The sequence below is a fragment of the Argiope bruennichi genome, chromosome 1 (genome assembly GCF_947563725.1).
Source record: "Argiope bruennichi chromosome 1, qqArgBrue1.1, whole genome shotgun sequence".
NCBI classification, from domain to species: domain Eukaryota; kingdom Metazoa; phylum Arthropoda; class Arachnida; order Araneae; family Araneidae; genus Argiope; species Argiope bruennichi.
The window spans coordinates 12,974,940-13,001,024 of NC_079151.1; the positions used below are offsets into that span (position 1 = coordinate 12,974,940).

Consider the following 26,085-nt stretch of genomic DNA (forward strand, 5'->3'; position numbering starts at 1 on the left):
CCACGGTCAGATGACGAGGACGACACACCCCATCTCCAAACTTCCACACCACATCAACGGGAGGATATTTGACCCAGACTAATGTAACGTCCACCAGGCCGGCTTACACGTCGGTTCTTCGGTGGAATCGGGTCTCGAACCGAAACCTTCCAGTTCCGAAGCTGAAATCTTACAAGGCCACCGCGGCCCTGTGAAATGCTGAGATATAGTGACAAATTGTTTTTTTTTTCAACAATATATCTTTTGGTGTTAGAGCATTAAAACTTAATTTAACTAGCGTAAGCTTTCAATTTATGATCTGAAGCTATTCAGAGAGTTTTTTTTTCCACAAGAGGGAAAGTTGGGTAATCAACTTTCTTTATAAACCAAAGCGAGAGTGCTACAATCGTTTAACGTTTAATACAATCGTTTCTAATGCACTCAAGCCTATTCCAAATTAATAGAAACGACATTGAAACTTGCGAATTCCTGATTTTCAAATTGGATATATGTATATTCATCTCCCTTTCAATCACGACAAGGTTTCTTTAAATTCGAATGAATTCGTGTAATAAATATTTTCTTTTTTTTTTTTCAGTCTACTGTTTTTTGTAATTATATATATATGTAAACATATTTTAGCAGTTGCATAGAAACTAGTATAGAAGAAAAAATAATAGAAGAAACTTTGAAGTAACGATGATAAAAACTGATGTCCATTTACATCGTGACATAAGTACAAAAAAGACAGATATTTTCCCTTCCGCGATTTTATTTTGAGATTCTGTTAGGGATTTCTTTGACACGTGTCGATTCAGGAAAGGGTATATTAGGTATCTTTAAAAGAATATTACAAACATTAAGGATTTCTATTCCTTCATTCGGAGAGTGAGAAAATGACGAGAGCAGCAGTTTTATAGAGCGCGTGTAGAATTAATTAAATAAGTGGCAATTGGATCAGAAAATAAGGAAACATTTTAGAATGACGTTAATATGGGTTAAATTAAGATAAAAATTAGATAATTAATTAGGATTTAAATTAGATCAAGAAATATCATTACATACATATATATATATGATTTTGCAGATGAATGGCTGAAAAAAAGAAATTTTGGAAAAAATTTCAAATAATTTCACCAGCAAGAACCATAATTATTACACAGGGAAGAACAATAAAATGCAGATATGCGTCTATTTACATTGCGACAAAAGAGATGGAAATTTTTCCTTTCAGTGATTTTATTTTCAGATTATGATTGGGATTTTTTCGACAAGTTTCAATTTACAAAAGGGAATGTTAGGCATTTTTGTAAGAAATGCGTAGATCCTTCGCTTTATCCCTTCACTCGTAGAGAGGGATTTACAGATTCAGCAATTTTTTTAGATTGCATATTAGAAATAATTCAATAAAAAAGTGGGTTCTGGATCAAAAGAAAATTTTAGAATGAAGTAACATGGACTAATTTAAGATAAAAATTAATTAGGATGTAAATTAAGAGATATCATTACATATATATATGCTTCGACGATTTCTTTTTAAAAATTTAAATAATTTTTGTATAAAATGCAATTTTGGTCGTCACACTTTGATCTTGATTATAAACTTGGGACTATTTAATTGTTCCTTCGAACCTTAACCATTTTTCTCTTCTAGCTATTATTGATGCTTTTTAATAATTAAGATAGCTTTATTCACTGACTGATCATGATTTTTTTTTTTTGATAAATGTGACATTGATATGTGTTAAATTTTTCTTTAATGTTGTAAAATCAAAATGAATAAAATGTCGGAATGCAACACAGAAATGTTTACAAGAAAATTATCTAGTGTTATTTAACATATGAATTTAAAAAAAAAAAACTGTTTTTTAATTGTAAAAAAGCGGACTCAATTCATTTTTGAAACAAAATTAATTCAAGGCATTCGATTATTCTCAATTGTTTCATCGCCTATTTTCATAAAGTTTGATTTTTTTAACATTCCCACTTTAAATCAAAAATCCGTTTTCGATATCTCAAAATCCATGTTTCCGAAGCTTAAAAATCTCTTAGTGGAAGGCATCAAATCGGCAAATTATCTTTGCATTTTTACAATTTTAAGCATATGTTGATAATAGATCAATGATTTTAGATTGCAAAGATTTTAAAGCGATGTTTCAGAATCCTAGAGCTTCTCACTGCATAACTAAGAGTAGGACAAATCCAAATGTTTTCAGTATATTTTTTAGTTCACAGGTTCATTTCTTTCCTTGCTTATTGGCTAGTCAGGATTATACGATTGTGACTGCAGATGTTGCGATTTTGGATTGCACAATGTACAAAGTAAAGATGCTAAGCGTTTTTTTTTTTTTTTTTTTTTACATTGTTACATACCATTGAATGTGACATTCAATTATTGTTACATCATAATATTCTTGTCCATGACATTCTTTTTTCTTCAAAGTCTTTGATGAGGTTATTTACTAATAGATTAGAATATTTACAGATGAAGCAGACTGAAATTGATCAAATGATCCATACTTCAAAAAGATTAATATCTAATGTAAAAATTCTTAAAACATGATATAATTCGACTTAACTTAAAACTGGATCGCCACATTCCACATTAGAATAAGATGCAATTCAAATTCTATAATGAAAACAAGCAGGAAATATAAAAGATATTAGGAGTGGCAACACTGAGAATCACAGATTAAGCAATTTTTTAGAGCATGTGTTAGTAATAATTAAATAGTAGGATTTGGATCAGGAAATAAAAGAAAATTTTAGATTTAAATAATATGTGCTGATTTCAGATAAATAAACAGGAAATTAATCAGGAATTATATTAGATTAAGAAATTATACATGTATAATACAATATAGAATAATCTTTTCTGTTCAGAAATAATGGCATCTTTTGGAACTAGCAATGTAAAATATGCTCTCTTGAATTATATTTAGAACTATGTAAGTAGGTAAATGTCAAAAGTCCACAAATGTAATCATAATATTCAAATATATGTATATTCAAATTAAAATAAAGGTCGAATATCATAATTCACATAATTCATTAACTACTTAATAAATATAAATATTTTTCTCTAATGTGCAAAATTTTCATTTTTCGAAATTCCTGATCATACTCTATGTTTATTCCCTGTCCTTTATTTTCCCATCATAAGGAATTTGGAACGGTCCTTTTGAGGACTTTGAATGCAAATTAAAATCATTACAAAATGGGCTTAAATATTAGTCAATATTTAAACTAATATTAATGAAAAGACGATTTCTAGCACTTTAAAAATAATTTTTGATAATTTTTTTGAATGTCACTGGCAAAAAAGCTGTAGGAAATGTTGAAATCTGGCTCAGTTTTTAAATTAAATTTTGAGAAAAAATTGCTCTTAAGTGCACATTTTCATCATAGAAAGTATACTTGTGTAAAATGTGGTATTTCTAGATTCTGTGATTTGTTCTGTACATCTCTTATAGAGAGATTTTTATCATTTTTAATATCAAATATTGAAATTGTTTTAAAAACATGAAAACAATTCAAGATTTTAATCAATCTAGCTAAAAATTCAAATTTTTAAAAAATAATATCTACAATAATTCCATTTTATTATAAAATCTTTATTATACATAATTGTACATTAGAGTTAAAAAAGATTTTTTTATGACAGATTTTCATTAGTCTATACAGTTGATTCTACAGGAACACAAACATCCAAACAACCTAAAATAAAAGCAACATAATTTTGTAAGTAATTAAAAAATATATTAAACATATATTAAATATACTATTATATATTAAACAAAATAAGATTTTGCAAAAGATTTCAACAGAAATCAAAGTTAGAGATTTTACAGTAAGTACTTCTTGATAAATTTTCCTAGAGCAAATCTAAAACCAGTAAAACGTAAAATAAAGAGGGAGAAAAATAATGTATTGAATTTTTCTGTTGGAGCCAAAAAATGAATTGAAATTATATACCAAGACAACATATAAAAAACAAAGCAGTAATATTACTTTCAATAATTATGCTTACAGAATGCACAGTAGAGAGAGAGAGAGAGAGAAAGTTTCAAAATTTTAAAATTTAAAAGTAATGCTACAAAACTGTTATGAACTTAAATAAAACATAAAAAGCATTTTATTTAAAAAACGTTTCTAATATCAAGATAAACTATAAAGATAAAATTCACAGCAATACATTCTATCTTTGTGCTAAAAAGCGATTATGTAAGCGAAAAAAAGAACTATTGAAATTGATAATAAGGAAGAAGAATAAAAAATTATATCAATATAATAATATTATTAAAATTCAATAGACAGATACAGGTATTAATTAAATATACTTAGCCTAAATTAATTTATTTTCAAATATATGGAAATCTATGACTATAAAGGATTAACAGGAAATGTAGCAGATTTAACATACAAGTCTACACACATAACAGGGTGAATTGAGACTCAAACCTGCAACCTCTGATTCTGAAGCCTAGATTTTTCATCAAGTTGCACTGATCCCCATTATACATTAGGGTATATTATATGACAACCTCCCCTGCAATATAATTGCACACTAACCTTTTTCTTCCACAAACATTTCTAGCATTTCTTTTTCAACAGGATGAAGATCACCACAAATTATTAGAGAATGCAATGGTTCTCCTAAGTCTATAGTAGCCATCCTTCGCAGTGGAGCAGCAATGATCTTCTGATCATCTGATCCAACTTTTCTCAGGCCAACACAAATAGTGTCTGCAGTATAAGCTGTAATATAATAAAAACTAATATATTTTAACAAATGATACCATTTAAAATCATTTCAAATTTAAATGAATAAGTGAATAGATAAGTATAGGAAGCATAAAGCAACTATGGAAATAAACAAAAACTTACAAAACTAAAAATTTCTTGTAAATGCAAAATTCTTTTAGAGTTAAATTTATATATATATATATTCTAGAATAAATAACAAAAAACACATGAAAAATATTCATGCATACATACATGAAAAAAAAAAATATTTTGTATACTTTCTAAAGAGAAATAAAATTAGTACTAACATTATTACACTTTATGTTTGAGTTCTTAGAAGCAGTTTGTTTGTTATTTTATTACATGTTTTCTTGTTACATAAAATATGAAAAATAAAAGTACTGTAAAAAAAAAAAAATTCCAGGTTGAGGTATTGATGAATTGAACAGATATTTACAGAATTATGCCTTCTTATTTTTGAACTTAATAACTCAAAAAACTCCTCTCAAAGGTAGATTCCTTACTATCGAATATTTTCAAATTCCTTAGGCATAAACTAATTTTATCTTAAAAAATAAGCACTTTATAAGTACTTTTTAAGCAGCTTTTGAAAAAAAATAATAAAAATCAACTTTAATGAAATGCTTTTTTTATTACAGTTCAAATGAACTAAATTAAGTTATATATTAACTAAGCAAATGTCCAATTTTATACAAATATATACATAAAATACTACTAGGAACCCTTGAATATTCTTCATCAACATTGAAACTTATTTAAAGTGTTTGTTTTTATGCAAGTTTCCTTTGAAAAATCTTATTGAAAGCCTTTCATCGAATATTAAGTTATTTAATTACACTGCAGTTAGTAGTATAAGGGGAAAAAAAGTTATACTGCCACTTCATTAGCATTCCAATTCTTTGAAGAAGGTTAAGAACATAAATAAACAAATCTAGAATATAAAAACATTCTAATTTTATTAAATGTGTAAATAAAAGATTGTTCCTTTTCAAAGATTTTTTTCGAACACTTTAAATTTGTTCAGTTTTTTCATCAATAACTTTTCCCAGCTAATCAATTTTGTTTGCAATGAAAAGTTTTTGGCTTGTCGTGGAAGCAAGTGCATTAGCTTTCAATTCTATTTCAGCAATTTCTTTTTTCCAAGAGAAATTTTCTCATAAAGAGATCAAGAAATCAGTCTTTCTTATGTCACTATTTCTTTCACCATTTAATTTTCCCAAAAGTAGGCAATATTTTGAATGGGCTGATATTGCTAACTTTCTCAATTCAATAATAATGTTAGCCGAGTGGATTCTGCCAGACTACTTAACGTGGCCATAGACTACATACTGTGAAACTTGATATTTTTCATTCAAATTTCTCACTTCAATGTTTTAATTAATGCCAAATTCTCTTTTAATAGATGCTTGTTCACAAAAAAGAATGAAGATTTTCAAAACTGTCCACATTAAAAAAAAAAAAAAATAAGATCTTCAAATAAAGGATTAAAAAAAATAATAAACCCTCATCCAATCTTTATTTTCCTGACATAAAAATTATGGAAACCGAGTAAAGGTGATTTGACTAGGAAATCTATAAACTCATGAGAATAGCATCTTCATAACATCTTTTATCCTTTCTGATGAAAGAATATAAGATGGTATGAGAAGATGTCATGAAAATACGACAAAAAACATGATTCATATTTCACACTTACTAATTCTCTACTGAAACAACATTTCTCAATGATGCAAAATTTATTGAATTCATTATGCATTCCAGCATTTTTAAAACTAGCTACTGACAATTCATAATTGAAAAGCCTATAATGTTACCGGATATTGCTTTTGGGAATGTAAGTAAATAATTGTAATAATTTATAATTGTAAATAATCTATAATTGGTCCCTTCTTATGCCTGCACTCATTTTATCAATTGCAGAATAACACACATTGTCAGAAAAATCATACTGGCATTAGAAATTTACTTAAGAAAACATTTCAAAACTTTAAAAAGCACAATTGTTGTTTTACTTACATATACATAAAAAAGCAAAAGTGGATTTTGACTTTGAGGAAAGGACTTAATGTGCTCTGAAATAAATAAATGTGAAGCCAGTTGAGAATTTCTCACACTACTTGATTGCATACTTCCTAATGAAGGTTATTATCTATCCCTCTACCATAAAAATTAAGGACCTTAAGCAAGGTTATGAATGCCATGAGTATACAGATTTTTATTTTCAGAGTTTCAGTATAAAAAGAAAGAAAAAAGAAGGGACGGGGAAAGAATATGCTCAGAAGTCTTTAGGCATCCCTGTCATCCAAAATTGATGACAGGGCTATAATGTTAGAAGTAAGATAACTTAACAAATTTCATTTATCTGTTTGTTTTTTTGCTACATGCAAATGGACATACAGACCAACAGATAATCAATTCGTTGATGAATTTGGTTTAAAATATTAATACTGATCTATATTTTAGATGCTGAAACTGTGTCCCATATTTCACCAGTGAAGCACATTGCATTTTAGAGTTATCTTGCTCAGTTATTCCTGTTCAGTTTTGGAGTTATTCCTTGTACTTGGACAAACACACAAACAAAAAGAAATGGAATGAATTTCATTCAAAATTAGGTTGAATGCTAAAAAGTAAATATTAAGAAATTCAGGCTCAAAGCTTTTTTCCCATTATTAAGTTCACAGATAGACATAACACCAAAAATGTGTTATTCGGGAGTTTAAGTCATGAAGATAGGAAAAAATTTTGAATTCGAATCTTTTAGTGATTAAAATTCTTTCTCTTTGAATAGTTCATATAAGAAAAAAAAGGAATTTTTTTGGCATTAATTTATTTTTGGTATCTTTTTGAACAAGTAACAAATGACCTACAAGTAACTTTTGAGCATCATGAGCATTTTGCTTCATTTTTATTTTTGGAAACCTTGAATCATTCAGTCTATTCACTTTAAAAAGTTCATAATGAATCAAATGCACATTTTCCGACATGTTGTTAAGAAATTCTAAACTTTTGCATAAAAATTGATTGAAATAAAAATGTTTTTTATTTTGGTTAATGGAAGCCCAGCTTTTTTATTATTGTATATTATTGTTTTATTTTATTTCATATATTTTTACATTAAGTTAAAGCAATGATATATGTATAATACATAATAATGCATACTAACATATATTTTATTAAATTTAAAATCATCAACTTATTATTGCATTGTAATACACCAAAAACAAATTTTATTAAACAATATTAAAAAAAATTTGAAACTTTACACATTAATAAATTTAGCTATTTAGAAAATGTACAGAAATATAATTCAGATTGTCCCATTCCCTCCCTCATTGAAGCTAACCCATTTCTCCCATTGCAGAATTTCTTTTAAAATGCATATCACATAAAGCAAACTACATTTAAACAATTTGATTGCTAGTTTATAAACACTGTATCTTTATGTTTATTATATATTTAAAATATTTTTATTACACAAATAATAAAATTGAAGAAAAAAATAAGAATTTTTATTTACTTTTGTGGCATAAAATCATATTTTCAGTTTTAAACATAAATAATATTATAACTGGTGTAACAATTAGAATCAAGCAAGGAGCTATAATTGTTCTTTCTAATTACTAATGCAAAATTAAAAAGTGATTCTAATCTTTTATTCAGAAATAAATGCAGCTGTCCTATTCCTCCCAGCTCTCCCCTACATCAAAAGTTCTGACATTGCAAAGAAAATACAGTCTGTAATTGGGAAGATCTAGAGTGGTGAAATATTTTTTTTATCAGAAGAAAAATATAAGCATCTAGGTAGAAAATAAACACTTTTAAGGCCCTTCTTTAAGAGCCATAAAAATCAGCAGTTTTTAAGGACTTTCAATGACACAACACATCCTGATAAACAATGAAATATTGTATATTGAAGTGACCATAGATAATGACTTTGTTATCACACACTTTAGCATTTAATGCAAAATAAATGCTTAATGTGGTCTCTGTTGTCACATTTAAATAAATAATTATAAGCAAATCCATTCAAAAGGACTAAACCAGACACAGCTTCTGAAATTTTTTAAAACTGTCCATTTTCATATAAGGTTAACAATAACTATTTCTTTCCCTTTCTATTTATTTAATTAGCTTTCTTCAAATTTTAATCTATGCATATTTAAATAAAGAACGTTTCAAGGACCGAAAGTAGAAGCCTTTTTTTATTCACTTAAATGTGGCAATAGAGATCATGTTCAAAATAGTTAAAATTAGGGGCTGAAAATTACTCTACAACTCTTAATTTCTAACCAAATTAAAATTAGAAATAAATATTAAGTTAACAGCCAAAGAATCAAAAAGAAAGATTAAATGAATCCGGCCCGAAGATTTTCTCAAGGGTCACCCTCAGGCAAGGATTCAAACCAGGGATTTTTTTTCTGTGAGGGGTCTGACTTTCGTCCAACAAACTGATCCCTCGTGACCCGAAAATCCCAGAAAATTGAGGTTTTGGAGATAAAATTAGTATCACAAGATTAAAACAAGTCTTGTGATACTAAATTGAGTCTTTTGATTATGAGCTACTACACTTCTAATGTCATAATTTTGATAACATTAATATTTACATTCTGGAAGATAATATTATTGATTTAAACAGAAGATTAGACTTGGAAAATATTTATATATGTAATTTAAAAACTTTGTTTCCTTATGGACTCAATAGCAAATTAAATGGAGAAGGTTACGGGGATTTGGATAACATTTGTATTTATAACAAACTTAACAACTTTAAAGACTTTCTAGATAATGAAAACAAAAGTAAAAGATTTAAGAGAGGAAAAGGTAGAGGCGGCAATTTTGATATAGTACCTGAGGAATTTCAAAATTTGTGTAATTTGGAACATAATAATGAAAATATTCTTAAAATTCAGAAATATCTATTTGGCTTTAGGAAAAATAAAATTAGATGGTTTATTAATAACAAATTTGAAGATTTAAAGTTTGAAAATTCTTTCACTAAATTCATAATTCTAGATCTTATCAAATTCAAGCTTAATATAGGAAAAAACGATTTACTATTTAAAATTAAAAGTAATTTAAATAAAGAATACTGTGTAGTGAGATTTTTGAATATTTGCTTCAAAAACCTAAAGTTATGCACAACAATAAAGAATTTTTTCCTTTAAAGGATAATGCAATAGCTTCAATAGCATTTAGTTATTCAGCAACTTTAAGAAAAAGAATCTGTAACTATAATTACTATAGCAAAAATTTAAATAAGATAGACAAGACAGATTGTAATTGTAACAAAGATATTTATAAAGATTATATAGATGCTGACAAAGGACATATTATAACAGGGAATTTGAAAATTATAGATTCTAACTCTTTAAGAGATTTAATGGAAAGGGGAACAAAATTTAGATTAAGAGAAAAAGTTAACATTAAAAAAATCTTAATTTCTATTGGACAAGATTTGGATATTTTTATTTCCAAATTATCTAGGAAATACCATTGGCCTCCAGAAGGTTTCAGAGAATGGAAAGTAAGGATTTTAGAAGACATTAAAACAAAATTTAATGCTTACAACATTAGAACTAAAAAACGAGGAATTTATTTCAACAAAGCTTTGAAAAAAGAAATAAAAAATTTAAAAGAGAGGCTTGTTATTACAGTAATAGATAAATTGGCAAATAATTTCGGTTTAATTTGTAAATATTATTATAAAGAACTTCTAACTAATGAATATAACTCTAATTCAACTTACAAATTAATTAGCACCGGGAAAAAAAGAATTGGATAAAAGGATGCTAGCTTTCGCTAAAAAAACTAAAATCAAAACTTGCTCTTTAAACTACCCTTACCTCTTCCCAACAATAAAATTTCATAAAAAACCAATAAATTTTAGATTTGTAACTTGTAGCACCGGCAGTTACAATTACTATACGGGAAAACATTTCTTTAAATACTTAAAAATTGTCCTAAATAAAATTAAAGATGAAGATAATTTTATTATCAATAGTAACAAAGATATTTTGGAATTTCTAAAAGAGAACAACATTAATAAGCTTAATACTTATGATTTTGAAAATTTATACACTAATCTACCTCATGAAAAGTTAATAGATGTCTGTACTAATATATATGAGGAATATTTAAATAGAGATATCATTACAAAAACTAATTGGTTAGAGTTATGTAAATTTAATATTAAAGAAAACTATGTTTTAAACGGAATAAATTTTTATAAACAAGTAAAAGGAATTCCAATGGGAACAGCTTTTTCAAGTGCGTTAGCCAATATTTTCCTACATTATTATGAAAAAGAAATAATTAAACTTAACTTAATAATAGGCTGGAGATATATTGATGACTTAATTTTGTTAAATATGGATAATCCTAATAATATTATTAATTGTTACCCAAAAGATTTAGTTTTAACTCAAACAAACGAAAATCAACTTAAAGCTAATTATTTAGATTTAAATATAGAAATTGATAATGGAAAAACTTTGATAGGTATTTATGATAACAGGGATGAATTTAACTTTAAAATAATTAAACTTAGTAACTACCATTCTAATTTAAACTCTAAAATTTTCAAAAATTTGATATTTTCACAATTTAACAGGATTAAAAAAATTTGCAATAATAAAAGTTCTTATATTTTAGCAACAAACAATCTCATTCAAAACTTAACTATTAACGAATTTCCCAAAAACTTTTGCAATATAAAAGTTTTGATAAGAGAGGGTCTGTTTAATTTCTGACTTCCTCCAGTTTGTTAGCTTTGAGTTTTAATTCAATAGATGGCGCTTCAAGTTTGATGACGATGCATTATGACGAAACGTGGTAGGCGTATATAGCTTTAAACGTGGAAAAATTAAAATTTAGTTTAGTTTAACGAATGTGCATTTACAATAACAAGTTTCAACTTCAAATAATTTTCTTTGGAATTGTACTTTCAATTTGTAAGTATTTTGCCTTTTGTTTATATTACTTTTTGGTTCTATTTTCATGTATTTTGTGGTTTGATATGCTGTGGTTTTATTTGGATTTTTTTTTTTTGCAAATGTTTTTACTTGTTTTAATCTTGTGATACTAATTTTATCTCCAAAACCTCAATTTTCTGGGATTTTCGGGTCACGAGGGGTCAGTTTGTTGGATGAAAGTCAGACCCCTCACAGAAAAAATCCCTGGTTTGAATCCTTGCCTGAGGGTGACCCTTGAGAAAGTCTTCGGGCCGGATTCATTTAATCTTTCTTTTTGATTCTTTGGCTGTTAACTTAATATTTATTTCTAATTTTAATTTGGTTAAGTTCATTTGTGTTTTAGATGTAGCAGCATTAGCGCTCTCTAAATACAATGTATATTTTATATTTTATTATATAGATTCAGAAAATTTATATAGGAGTTTTTGCACTTTGTTTATTTATGGATTGATAGTTTCTTAATTTCTAAATAACTGTAGCCTTTGAAAAACTTGTCTTAAAAACTTTGTTCATCTTAAAGAGATTCTAGATCGCTTGATTTGATTTATATCTTCTACTGTATAAATCACATCCAAGCGATTCTATTTCAATCCATCCTAACATTTTCACCTTTGTCCCAGGTGACCTATCCATGCATTCATTAAGATATATATTCTCCTAATAATATCGCAGGATGGTTAAAACCAATCAAAATTAATCCAGTTGTCATGTTTAAGAGATAACATAGGCGAAGTATTAAATAAACAAACAAACTTTTGGATGCAGAGTGTTTTGGGTTCTATGGCCATTGATCAGTAGACATTTTTCCTAAAGTGGTATCATGTTAACCTATACAATAAATAGGTAGTCTTCCTATAGGGAATCTACCTAAAAAGGAACCAAATAAATGAACAAATTTTGTCTACAAGTTTTGTCAGTCTATGTGTATATGAACACAATAATTCAAAAATGCAAAAGAAATAGAGGAATTTAGCACCTGGCTGCTCTTATTAAAACAACAGAACTATATAAAATTTTAAATACAATTTAAAATTTCATAAACTGAATTCTGTTAATTTATCAACTTATGTGCATATTAATGCAATAATATTCATGGACAAGTTAATGCAATAATTTTAGAATGCAACAAACAAAATTTACTAATTAGTTATGAATTTTTATAAGTGACCTTCATATCAAAACTAGATACCTTTACCAGTTTTTGAACTTAACTGGTCATTGCATTCCAGAAGAATATTCCATTTTCTTTATTATGTAATAAATTAAAAGTTATAATTTTTTAAAAAGTACATGAGAAAGTCAAGAAGAAAATATTTCCATTGATTAAGTAAATATTCAAAGGCTATTTTTTAAATATGATATTAAATTCTGAAAGGATATTCAAAATCTTAATTTCCAAGTTGCAATTCCACTATTTGATGCTACATTATTTCATTACAACAGAACAATAGCACAGTGCTGGATAAACTACAAAGCATTTTCTGCAAGGTATTTAAAATGTTACAATTGATGAAGATTCACAATTCTATTATTCTAAATCTTTTATAACTCAATAAAAATACTTAATCAGACCTACAGTAACTAAGGGAATGTAATCAAGATCATTTTGATTCAGAAAATGAAGAGACATTTCTCTCATTCAAAGAAAATATAATAGATGTAATATATATGACAAAAAGAATTAAACAATGTGGTCAGACAGATAAATAAAAATGTAGTAATATAGCTGATAGTAACTTTCAGGACAAAACAACTGACAAAGAAAAATAATTATCTCACCATTGTCATGAAAAGTAATTAAAATTTATAAAATATCTTATATTTAAATAAGGAATATTAATTTATAAGTAATAAAAAAAAGCAGAAATGTCAATTTGTAACCAAAAGTTTATAAGAAAAATATTATATAACAAATTACAGATATAAGAAGACAGTTATCAAATAAAGAAATCAAATTAATAAACAATAACAAAATGCTTTTTGCAATGTATAAGCAATGCAATTTAAAAAAATAATAACTAGAATAATCATACTATATAGCAAAACATGTAGGTTATTTGGATACTAAATATGTAAATTTTTATAAGAAAAGAAAATAGTTCTCTTTTTAACATGCTTAAAAAACTGAATAGTATTAATAAAAATTCACAAGTAACAAATATTTACCTAATCTTTCATCTCCTTGAGACTGTTTCTTTTCAATTATTTCCAACAACTGCTGTGCAGCACAAGACACTGTCATAAATCTTGGAGGTTCATAAATTTTTTTCCCTCTGTATGATAAAAATAAAATATTTTTTAAAAATACATAGTGTTTTGTAGCAAAACAAATCCTAAGATATACTACATGATCATGATTTTCAAATATCTCCAAAACAGAGAAAATTTAGACATACAGTGGCTCCCAAAAGTGTTCGTACACTAAAGAAATTTGCAGAAATTGTGTTCTATACTTCTTAATAAAGCATTTTATTAGTTGGTTTTTTTTAATTATCATCTTTAAATAGTTCTTAATAAAACTGAACAAATATTTTTATAAAAAATCAAGTAGTATTGTTCTAAAAAATAAATAAATAAAAAATGTCACAAAATTAGAACACAAAAGTCTTTGTACATCCAAACATTATTAATTTAAATTCATCATAAAAATATCTTTTGCGGCTTATTTTTCTTCTAATTGAAAAATACAGTAAAATCGTTTGATTTCAGTATTTAATATCACAATTATTTATTCTATCTACTTTATTCTTAGATATGACGCACATTCGTAAAGAAACGAGTTTAGACGTACGAAAATTAATTATATTTCATTTTAAAGCTGGAAAATCAATTAGAATCATTGCAACTATAACTAATCTACCTCATTCAACGGGGAAAACCATAATAAAACGTTACAGAGAGGGATAAAGGATTGCAAACAAGCCTCGTAATGGTCGCCCTCAAATTCTGTCAGCTAGAAGTCAAAGAAATATTGTGAGTAAATTTCTAAAAAATCCACGTCTGAGTGCAATAAAGTTTACTTCACAATATAATGAATCAAATGGAACTTCTATTTCCTGTGAAACTATTCATAGAATTCTTCGGAATGCTGGTATACATGGCCGCACTGCACGAAGAAAATTCTTTGTAAGTCAAAAGAACAGAACTGCTAGGTTTAAATTTGCCAAATCTATGATAAACCAGCCAGAGAGCTATTGGAATCGTGTCTTATTTGCAGATGAAAGTAAGTTTAACAACTTTGGGTCGGATGGGAGAATCATTGTATGGAGGAAAAAAAAAAAAAAAAAAACCGAAGAACTTTCCCAAGAATTTAGTTGGGACAGTAAAACATGGCGGTGGAGATGTCATGGTTTGGGGGTGTATGTCAGTGGCTGGAGTAGGCAATTTAGTATTCATTGATGGAATAATGGATCATAGAGTTTACATAAATATTCTCAATAATAATTTAAAGGTGTCAGCACAAAAATTGGGCATTTTAAATAACCTTTTATATTACCAAGACAACAATCCTAAGCACACGGCCCATGAATGTTCGTCTTTTTTGCCTCTATCATTGCCTCAAACCCTTAACACACCAGCTCAGTCACCGGATTTAAACCCTATAGAACATATTTGGAAAGAATTAGAGGTGCGAATAAGAAGTCACGACATTCAATTGAAAATTCAACTGAAAGCAGTAATGATCAAAGAATGGAACAAGATCGGTGCAGAAGTAACCGACCGTTTAGTTAAATCTATGCCCAAACATTTAAAAGCTGTTATAAAGAATAAAGGATATCCTACTAAATACTAAACATTTAGAAAAATTTAGAAAATTTCGTATTTAGTGATGTTTTTTTAAATTGTATGATCACTTTTGTGTCCTATTTTTGTGCAATTTTATTTATTGTCATTTTTAAAAAAATAATTTGCATCGTAATTAAAATTTATTCTTTACTGCTTTATTAAGAACTGTCAAAATATGCTATGAAAAAATTTTCATGTAAAAATAAGAATATATAATGGTAAATAATGAGGTTTTTAATTGATTCTTGTTGGTGTACGAACACTTTTGGGAGCCACTGTATATTGGGGGCAAAATTATCCAAATATATTTAATAAAAACAAAAATGTTTAAATGCTTTTTTGATGATAATCATATATTTGAAACTTCTTTCATTCATTCCATCCCTCTTCTAAAAAAGGCCAATAAAAACTTCTATGTTTACTTTTTTTTAAAAACAAAATAACCATATTTGAAGGGTTATTAAAATATTTGAGACAGAAATATTGTGAAAATTAAGGCTACTCTTCCTCATCTTATTCAAAATATTAATTGCAGTAGGATTTTATCTCAGTGTTACTGTTATATCACTGACTAGAATGAGTATTTCTAAGATGTCCGATAAGTACAATCCACTTGATAACTGCTCATTCAGGAATATAATAATGAAAGAGTAATGATATACTAGCTTTAAAATTGCTTTTATCAAATATAGGATTTTACAGGATTTCTTAAAATTTATCTACATGCAATTTCCATTTTAGATTGGAAAAACTTTCACAGACCCATTTCCACCAGATTAATTTTGCCACAACCTCAAAATGAAAAAATAAATTTAAAAATGAAGCATTAATTAACAATAATTAACAGAAAGTAAATAAACTAATAATATTAAAAAAAATTTCTATGAAATGCTTTATATAAAGGATCTTTTCTTAACTATTTCTACTTGCAAATGCTAAACAATCAGTAGAGGGGGTGAAGGAATTAAGTGAAATAATTTATGGTTTTCTTTTTATGAAAAGCCAGTCATTATTCAGATATAAGTTTTATCTAAATTTACCAGATAAATTAAAGAAATGTGCAATTTATGATTTTATGAAAGTGGCATATTATGAAAAATAAACAAATGTTGTTATGAGCAAAAACAATTGCTCAAATGAATTCATAATTTAATTAGTGCAATAATAATCTCAATAAAAACCAAGCTTTATTTTAATATTTTCAAGAATGATAAAAAATACAAGTAATTATACAAAATGACTTACTTAATTAAATTTTCTATAGACTGTTCTTTTACTTTTATATCTGGAAATAAAAGACATGATATTATATTGAATAATTTCAAATTGTAAAATGAATATTCTTTTCCTTCTTAAAATGTGTTTCAACCTTTTTTTTTATTACTGAAATAATTTTCATTATTTATATAGTAATTTCTTTAGAAAATTTCATAATGTATTCTTATCTAAAATCTCTTAAGACAGTTGGCCCTCTTCATGGACTATTGGTCCAAGAGCTACCAAATTTGGCATGGAAGATACTGCTGTGTATTTCAGAATGATCTTTTATAACTGAATTAGATTTTATTTGAATAAAAACCAAGCAATATTTTGATCTTGAGCAAATATTTGGAAATATAAAAGAAATAATGATTTTTTTTCACTATTTCAAAATAAAAATTCTCCATAATACTAATTTAGTAATTACAGCCTGCCATTGATTGTTAAAAATTTTTTAAATATAAAATGAAACAATGCCTTGTATTGCTGTTCTGAAATTTTTAGCACATTCGATTCTTATATTGTAAAATTGTTAATATTTATCTTTTACTTCAAACTCACTAAGGTATCAGGTTTTTATCTCAAATTATACTGTTAAAAATCATTATATTAAATAAACTATTATCTCATATATATGTACTTTAAATTAACACTTTCAAGTTCAGGGCAAGCAATTATTTTGTATACTACTATGCTAAATGCATGGTATTTGGACAAGAAATAACATAATAAATAAACTTTTAATTTTGCTTTTTTATCTTAAGATTTTTAATTCCCACTTAATTCTTCAGTATACACATTTTTACTTCTTAACATTTAAGCAATTTTAATTCTTAGACATAAGGTTTAAAAAAAAACTGATATGTTTATTTTTTATGGCACTTTTAGCTTTCAAAATCTCAACATTCTTTTACCAAGTATTTTCAATTTAATAATTTAGATTTATGAATTGTTTTTAAGCTTTTACATTTTTGCAGAAAAATTTGACCACAACAGACATTTAAGTGAATACTAAAAAAAAAAGTAATCAAATTTAGTTTTCATTGAGTTCAAATTTGTTAGTTTCATCATAAAAGAAGTAATGAATCTGCAATCTATTTTTAAGCCAATAATCTGGGTGAAAAAATATGTCATTCAATGTATTAATTTCAAATGATTTTATAAAACCAACCTAGAAACTATCAAAATATTTGGAACATATAAATTTCGCTTTCATTTTTTTTAAGAAAAAATTTATTAAGACACATTTTCAATTTCACTGGACACATTTTCATTGGTTAATGGGGTTAAAAAAAAAATTACATTAGCACTTTTATATTTTCATTTGAAATCAAAGTAAAAAAATAAAACATTTAATCTTAATTATACTCATAAACATTGGTTTTCTTTTTTTTTAAAAAATTATCTGCCAGGGGAATATGAAGAACATTTATTTTATTAATATCAATGTAGCCATATAAAGAGAATTATTACTTTTTTAACTCAGAAATATGTTTATTACATAAAAAGCATGGCTTATTTATGACTTTTTTTTGTTACTTTTTAATATTATTTGAAAGCATTGAAATAATATTAACCTTTATCGTGACAAGATTGCTTTTTTGAAGAAAAGCAAAAATGTGTATAGGTATGTATATATAAAAATGTGTAAGAACAAACATTTAGGCATGTGTATTTTATAATAAACATACATATTTATATAAATATTAGTATATTTTAGTATATTTATAGTAGTATATTTTTATAAAGTTGTATGTATGGTATACTATACAAGATGAACATAAGGGTTAAATAGTTTTTAAAAAAATATTTCTAATAAAAGAAATGAAATCCAATTTATAAAACTTTAGAAGTAGGAAGAAGGAACTTTAGAAGAAAATTAAAGTCATCCAAATTTTATGTAATACTCAAAGATGATAGATAAATACCGATTAATAAAAACATCCATCCTACATATCAGCTATTTCTTTAAAAAGAAAAAAAAAATTGCTTTGTTATTTTAAATAAGATTTTTTAAAGTAATTTTATTTTTGAACTTTTCCAAGCTGTAGCATAACGTTTTTATGATTAAATAACTAAGTTTAAGAGGATATGAGCCATTCAAAACAAATCAAATTTAAATTCACTTCAAAGCAATCATTTTTTTTTCTTTTTAAAATCTATTTGCTTCAGATATTTTAATTAAAAACCCTTTGAAATTTATAATAAATATAAATTAGTTATATATTAGAAAAAAGTCATGAAACCATCAAAGTAATTACCCAATAAACATAATGTATGGAGACCATTATTCCTATTTATACTTATTTTATCATAGAAACTGTCTGGTTTCCATTCTTCTGTCCAAAATACAATAGAGACAGTTTCACCAAATCTGTATAACTAAACAAAACAAAAGAATGGAACTTTAAGTTGCTTTAGATAAAAACAAACAAAGAAAAAAAATCATAAAAGTTACATTCTGTTACTTTCACTAAATTCTTAGAAGCATTTGTTACCAAACTACAAATAGTATAATAATTATGAAACAAGATATTAGGATTTCAAATAATTATGAATATATATGAAGAAATGATTCATAAATGATTAAATTACTTAAAATTAATTTTTAATTATTATCAGGAATAAAAAATGTCACACTTTTACAAACTGATATCTTGGAACATTAAAAGTTTCCTTGGTTATGAGATATTATCTTAAAAGTGTGATCACAGATTTACTTCACAGAAACTTTATAACAAATAGATTCATTTGAATCCTAAATAGACAAAATTCTATCTTTTTTACACATATTATGAAAAATGGATGTATAATAGCTATGAAATATTATACCTTATATTAGAAATATACATATTGTTATGAATGCAATTAATCAAATAACAAATCAATATTAAAATTTAAAAAATGTACAAGGATTACTTCTTTTCAAGGAAAATAAACACAATATAAATCATAAATACTTAATAGTTTCATTAAAAAACCATTTCATAAACAAAATATGCAATACAATTATTAGTTTTATACAAAGTTAGTCAATTCACACAGGAGGGTTTGAAAAAAATAATAAATTAGAAACTTAAAAGTAATGAAATTTTAAATAAAAATTCAGCCCATTTTGAATTCTTATTGTTGTTTAGATATGGATCTCATAATACCGAATTACAATGAATTAAATCAGCACTTCTCAACCCAAATCTCCAGCACAAGATTTGCGAAATATATAATTACAATAGAGTTAAAATACCCAGCAAATTTCACTTGGGAGAATCAAATCTCCAATTCTCATGTTTTAATGTTATAAGGTCACTGCAGATTTCATTTTGTAAATAAATCATTGACTTTTTTTTTAAGTATCCCAGAAAAACCAAGATTAAAGCTAACTAGTAATAAAATTAGCATGCGATTCTCTAATAATTATATTTATTCATATTTCCAATTAGCAAAGATGGATAAATCAGTACACAGAACAATAAGAAAAATATGCAATTACATCTCACAAGAAAAATCATTTTTATGCATCAATTTAAAAATTTCAGATCTATAATTAAAATAGTTCATGTTTACCAACTTATATATAAAAAAAGAATTATTCTGATTTTGAAAAAGATAATACCATACAATAATAGAATTGGTCAAGGATAAACAAAACATACTTGTAAGCCACAACATCCAACTGCATTCATTATGGAAGCATTATGTACAACTTTGTAAGGAATGCTCTTTTGGTAGGCTCTTAAAATCATATCTGTGTGTGTTGTTGCACTGCAAATAATGATAATAATTAAAATATATATAAAAAAAATAAACCACAATATTAAAATAATAGAAGTACATTTATATACCTGCTTTGTGTCAAGATGCGACATTTAAATATCTTTTTACATATAATGATAATTAAATCACATTTCTTACTGGTAATTCAGAGCAAATTCAGTTTTATAAATCAATAAAGATGTATGAAAAATATATTTATTTACAGAAGAATATTAATTAATTCGTTTCAGGTATGAAAGTAGAAATGTTACTGTTGTTTAATGATGCATTAAAATTAACTCATGGCAAATTCAATAATGAATAATTTCATTTAATTTTTTGATAAATTTTTATAAAAATGAGAGTTTAAGTATGATTGATTTTACTACACAAGCAATCTGAAACATTAAAATGAGTGTCAGTAAACACACATCATAACCAAAGGTTATTATCCTTATTTATATTAAAGATGAATGAATGACTGTAAGTGAATTGATGCTATTTAGACCAGGCCATTTAGCACACAGCAACCAAATTTGGCACATATATAATTTGGAAGATGGGAATGTGCACCTCAGAGATATTTTTTTTTGTTGAAATTTTAATGAATTAAAAATTAAGCTGGATTTTGGCATTTACCCACAATAATTTACAAAAATAAATTTTATGCTGAATCCAAATTTCAAAACTTGTCTTTTAACCTGACCAATTTAATAATCATTCTAATTTTTAGAGTTTTAGCAATTTTTTTTTAAATGTCTGTCTTGTCTAATTTTAAAAAATAGATTACAATAGTGCCCTGAAATTCAAATCATTTTTTCCAAAAATGAAATATTGAATCACCACATTTTCTTCTGTTGTTGAAAGCTAGAGAAAGGATGATTCTGTGTAATATCTACGTAATTAGAAAGACAAATAAATATTGAAGTCACAATATCTCAATATTTAGAAGATGGGAGAAACATATCTATTAGAAAGGTTCACACACAGACATAAACTTAGACAATTGAAATAACACAGCTTTAATTTCAGATAATTTGTGAAATCATGAGCATGAAGCTATAAAACACGATTTACTGATTTGAAATATAACTAATATTTCCTGCAAACCAATTGGTTGTCTGTGGCGATTAGTTATAAATATAATGTAAAAACAAAATGCATAACTTTTTTTTTTTTTTAAGTTTTTTTCATATGCATATTATGAAATCTAGATTATACATTTTTATATTCTAAAACTTAAATAGTTTGAAATTTATTCCTCATCTTTGAAAACAGTGCAACTTAATTGATTTTGTATTATCACTTTATAAAGGTTCTCTACACTTTAATAAAACATACCATGTTCCATTAATCTCATGTTAAACAGAAGTATTGAAATTTAATTTTTGGTATTTTACAACATTTCTATTTTACCTGATAGTTAATTGAAAGCATTTCCCAAACAATAAATGCTTAAATTAGATATTTTTACTAGCATACACAATAATAATATTTGAACAACCCTTTATACAATTATAAATTGAGATATTAATTAAACTTTTGCAACATCACAAATTAATTTGGCTCTTAGAATCCAAATTTTGAATTTCCTTTTTGCATGTTCAACAAAATCACAAAGCCAAAAATAGCAAATTACAATAAAACCAGCAAATTATAATAAAATACTATTATAACCAAAAAATTCCTTTTACATTTGTAGTCAATGAAAAGAGATGCGACTCAAAAGACATTTAATAGAGGAGTTTTCAATGATGTAAATTCAAGAGCCCTCTCCTCTTTACAATTATGTCATATTTTTGAAGGTAGTAAATGTTTCACTGATATAATATACGAGAAAAAGATACTCTTATCACACAATTAAATGAATAATAATATTTTGCAATATTATAAGTTGTAACAGATAACTGTTGAACTATTTGCACAATATGATCACATAACTTACTAAAGTAATAGTTTTGGCAGATTTAAAAAAATTCTGAGATAATAAATTACTTTGTTTTAGGTAAAAAAAAAACACCAGCAAACAAAACAGTTAATTAAAAGCATGATGCAATCTTTTTCAATGTGAAATTTATATGACAACCAAAATAAGAAATTTTCAATAAATAATCACAAAAAAATATCTTAATTGTCAAAATGATTATCTTAAGCACAAAATCATGACATAACAATTCCATCTTTTTAAGTCATACATCTTCATGTTAAATAAATTTACTAATTAAAATTATTTTATTTATAAATATGAAAATTGTGTGAAAAATAAATTTGGGTAAAAAATAACTGAGGTAATGAAAAGCATAATAATACAAAACACAGATACATGCAAGAAACTATAATAAACCAGTTCAAATTTTTAAGTATAAGATATAAATTTCATTTCCTACCCAAATGGATCTCCAACTACAAGAAAAGCAATATCTTCTTCTCTTCCACCCTGAAGAATGGAATCTAATTTAAAAGAATGAAAAGACTTTTAACAAATAGTAAGTGTAAACATATAAAGGAAGGACTAGCATGTAAAAGTAATAAAAAGTTAGGATGCAATAGAGTTTCTTTGATTACTTTCTTTCCTTTGAATGAATAATATATAGATTAACATAAGAAAGATTGCCATGTATAAAGAAAACAGAAATATAAATTTAATGTAAAATTTTTATAAAATTTAGAATTCTATTTAATTATAAACAGTGTGATGATATTTCTTATTAGATTCAATTCTTGAGAAGTAATAAAATGCTTACTAAAGATGTCACGTTACAATACTACATTATAATAAAATAACATCAGTCTTAAAATTATTATTGATACTGAAATCAGTAATGAAGGATGTAATTTTAAAGATTAAAATATTACTTTATACAAGCTTATTTTAGCTATATCAATAAGGTAAAAGATAATCAACCAAACTATCTTTAAAAAAATTAAGTCATTTACTGAATAAACTTATTTTCAAAAGAATTGTACAGGTATAATATTTGACAATAACATTTCAATCAATGCAAAAGATTACATTGGACAAATAAAAATATAAATTGCTTTAAGAGTAGCAAAAATACAAAATTAATGCACATATTTATAATACAAAAACTTATAAACACAGAATATGATACAATTCAGTAATAAATATAGATATATCACTGAACTTTATCTCCTGAACAATTCCTGTATATAATACCCATTGTTCTTTAACCTACACTTTCCCATCTACTAACTTAAATAGAATCACTCATTTAAAGAATTATCAATTTACATAGGCACAAGAAATGAAACTATATATTTTAAAGAAAATATATTTATTTACTTAAACCAATTTAACACGATATACCTGAGTCTTGTTCAACCATCTCTCTATCTGCCACAATAACTTCTCTTCCATAAAATTCTTCCTAAAAGATATTTTTATAAAATTATTATTTTATATGAAACAAATTAATAAAAACAATGCAGATCAAATTTGTAAAGCCTTTTAACATATTGAGAACAATAAAGTTAACCCAAAGTACAAAAATTTGAAATAAAAAATTCTTACTTCCATCATTTCAATACTTTGCAAATGAAAAGATATGCAAAAATTATAAAGTTCTTTGAAAATTATGTTAAAAAAAAGGTTCAATTAAGAATTTATGAAAATTAATAAAATCATTCAATAAATTTTAAAAAGTAAATGAAATAAATATTTGATGGAAAATATTTAATTAAAACAACAAAAATAATACTTGAAAATATCTTTTTACAATACCAATTTCTCCTTTCCGACAGTTAAAATTGATGTATACGATTCTAAATAGACACGTTTAGCTTTTTTCACAATTTCTAATCCTTTGACTGTAATATCTTTCGGATCTCCTAACCCTAAACCAATAAAATACAACATATTTTCAGAGTTTGAAAGCGAAAAATCTAGCGTGATATTAGCTTTTGTTTGTTATGCAAAACAGCAGACTGTTCGCTATTATCAGTTCGCAAGCGTACTCATCGAGAACCATTGGCTGAATTCTAGTTTAATATAGCCCGACTTTGTCGCCAATATAGTAACCTAGAAAAGCAAAGGAAATAGATCTAGTAATCCTAAATTTTTTTCGCTTGTTGAACTGTACATCAACTACAGTTTTGTAAGAAATTAAATTAAAAATAACTGACAGATAAACATCCATCAAAGAATTGAATTGAATTACGTTTTATAATTGGAAGTATTATTATTGCTATTAAAACATTCTAGAGTTATTTTTAAAGTGAACTTCGAACAAATAAAATTAATCCTTTTGCACTTCTTACTGAATTAATTTATTCTAATTAAAATAATCTATTCACAAATTTTGCCAAAGCAGAAAATTAAAAAACTAAAAACATATGTTTCAGCGTACTAAAATCGTTTGTCTTCATTTCGCAGTTTTTCATTTTAATATTATCTTAACATTCTGTAACGGCATATTAGTTTTCTTGCCACTAGATGGCTGTACTAGTCCAGCGACTTTAATATGCAATGAAACAGCATTTTTAATAATATTAAAGTAATGATCACAGAGAAGGAGATCTATTTCTCTGCGAGTAAAACTTTTTCATTGTTAAAATTATTTTTTTGGTAATCGTTTATTAAAAAACAGCGCTGGATGAAATAGCAGAATTTGGGAAAGTTGAAAGAAACTGCTCCACAAGAAGTAGCTTTCGGATAGCAAGAAAAATTTTTTTGACAACCTTTTGATTTCGATTTTAGTTAAAAAAAAATTAAAGACAGTATTTTAAATAGAAATAGAACTGATTCATGAATCTCATAATCGATTTTAAATCACTTTAAAGTTTTCAATAACATTTTGATTTAATAAAGCTTTCAACTAAAAACAGTATTATTTTTAAATAATGAGTAATCATAAAATACTAACACTAACTTATAACAAGCAACCAACTCAGATTATGTCCACTCAGAAATGATTGTATCAGGAATGATACTTCTCTATAAATAACAGTGAAAGCAGTCAATTCCTATAGGTTAATATCTCTAACAGAAAAGGCTATTTTAGCAAATTGATGTTAACTTTATATTTAAGTATTTTTTCGTTTTCTCATTATTTCCTTAAAACAATTCATTTTTTAAAATTATATATTATAATTAGAATTATTGTAATTATTAAAATTTATTTATGATTTAAATTTCATTAAAATCATTTTATAAAAAGGAGATCCAATTTTCATTTTTTTAATAATGAAGCCATTATCATCCCAAATTCATATTTTGCCTCGTGATTTAAAACTAATATTTTAATTAATCTGAAAATTCTAAAATATGTACTTTTTAAAGAAAATTTAATTATATCTTTAAATTTAAATTTGCAACATTTTTTCCTATCTAAATTTATGTAATGTTGTACATCACTGGAGGGAACAGGCAAAAAGCTGTAAAATTTCCCCTACCAAAACCTCTAACATAATTTAAAAAGTTTTTATAGCTATTTAAAAAAAAAAAAAAATACTGCTCTCTATTTTCAGCTCTATTTATGACAACTTTAGAGATCTATAATTCATAAACAAATAGAATCAAAATAAAATGTCATATTTTTCACAAGTC

General features: G+C 25.7%; 1 protein-coding gene across 1 annotated transcript; it reads right to left on the minus strand.

Annotated features, from left to right (window-relative positions):
• Nucleotides 1-3,562: 3,562 nt before the first annotated feature.
• LOC129970596 (diphthine methyl ester synthase-like) lies at nt 3,563-24,524 on the minus strand. Its single transcript, XM_056084472.1, has 9 exons — nt 24,262-24,524; nt 23,848-23,908; nt 22,907-22,970; nt 20,420-20,528; nt 19,028-19,148; nt 16,752-16,791; nt 13,887-13,993; nt 4,552-4,737; nt 3,563-3,696 (listed from the first exon to the last, which is right to left on the minus strand). Exons 1-9 carry the CDS (start codon nt 24,394-24,396, stop codon nt 3,656-3,658), a joined length of 864 nt encoding a protein of 287 aa, XP_055940447.1. The 5' UTR covers nt 24,397-24,524; the 3' UTR covers nt 3,563-3,655.
• Nucleotides 24,525-26,085: the final 1,561 nt, after the last annotated feature.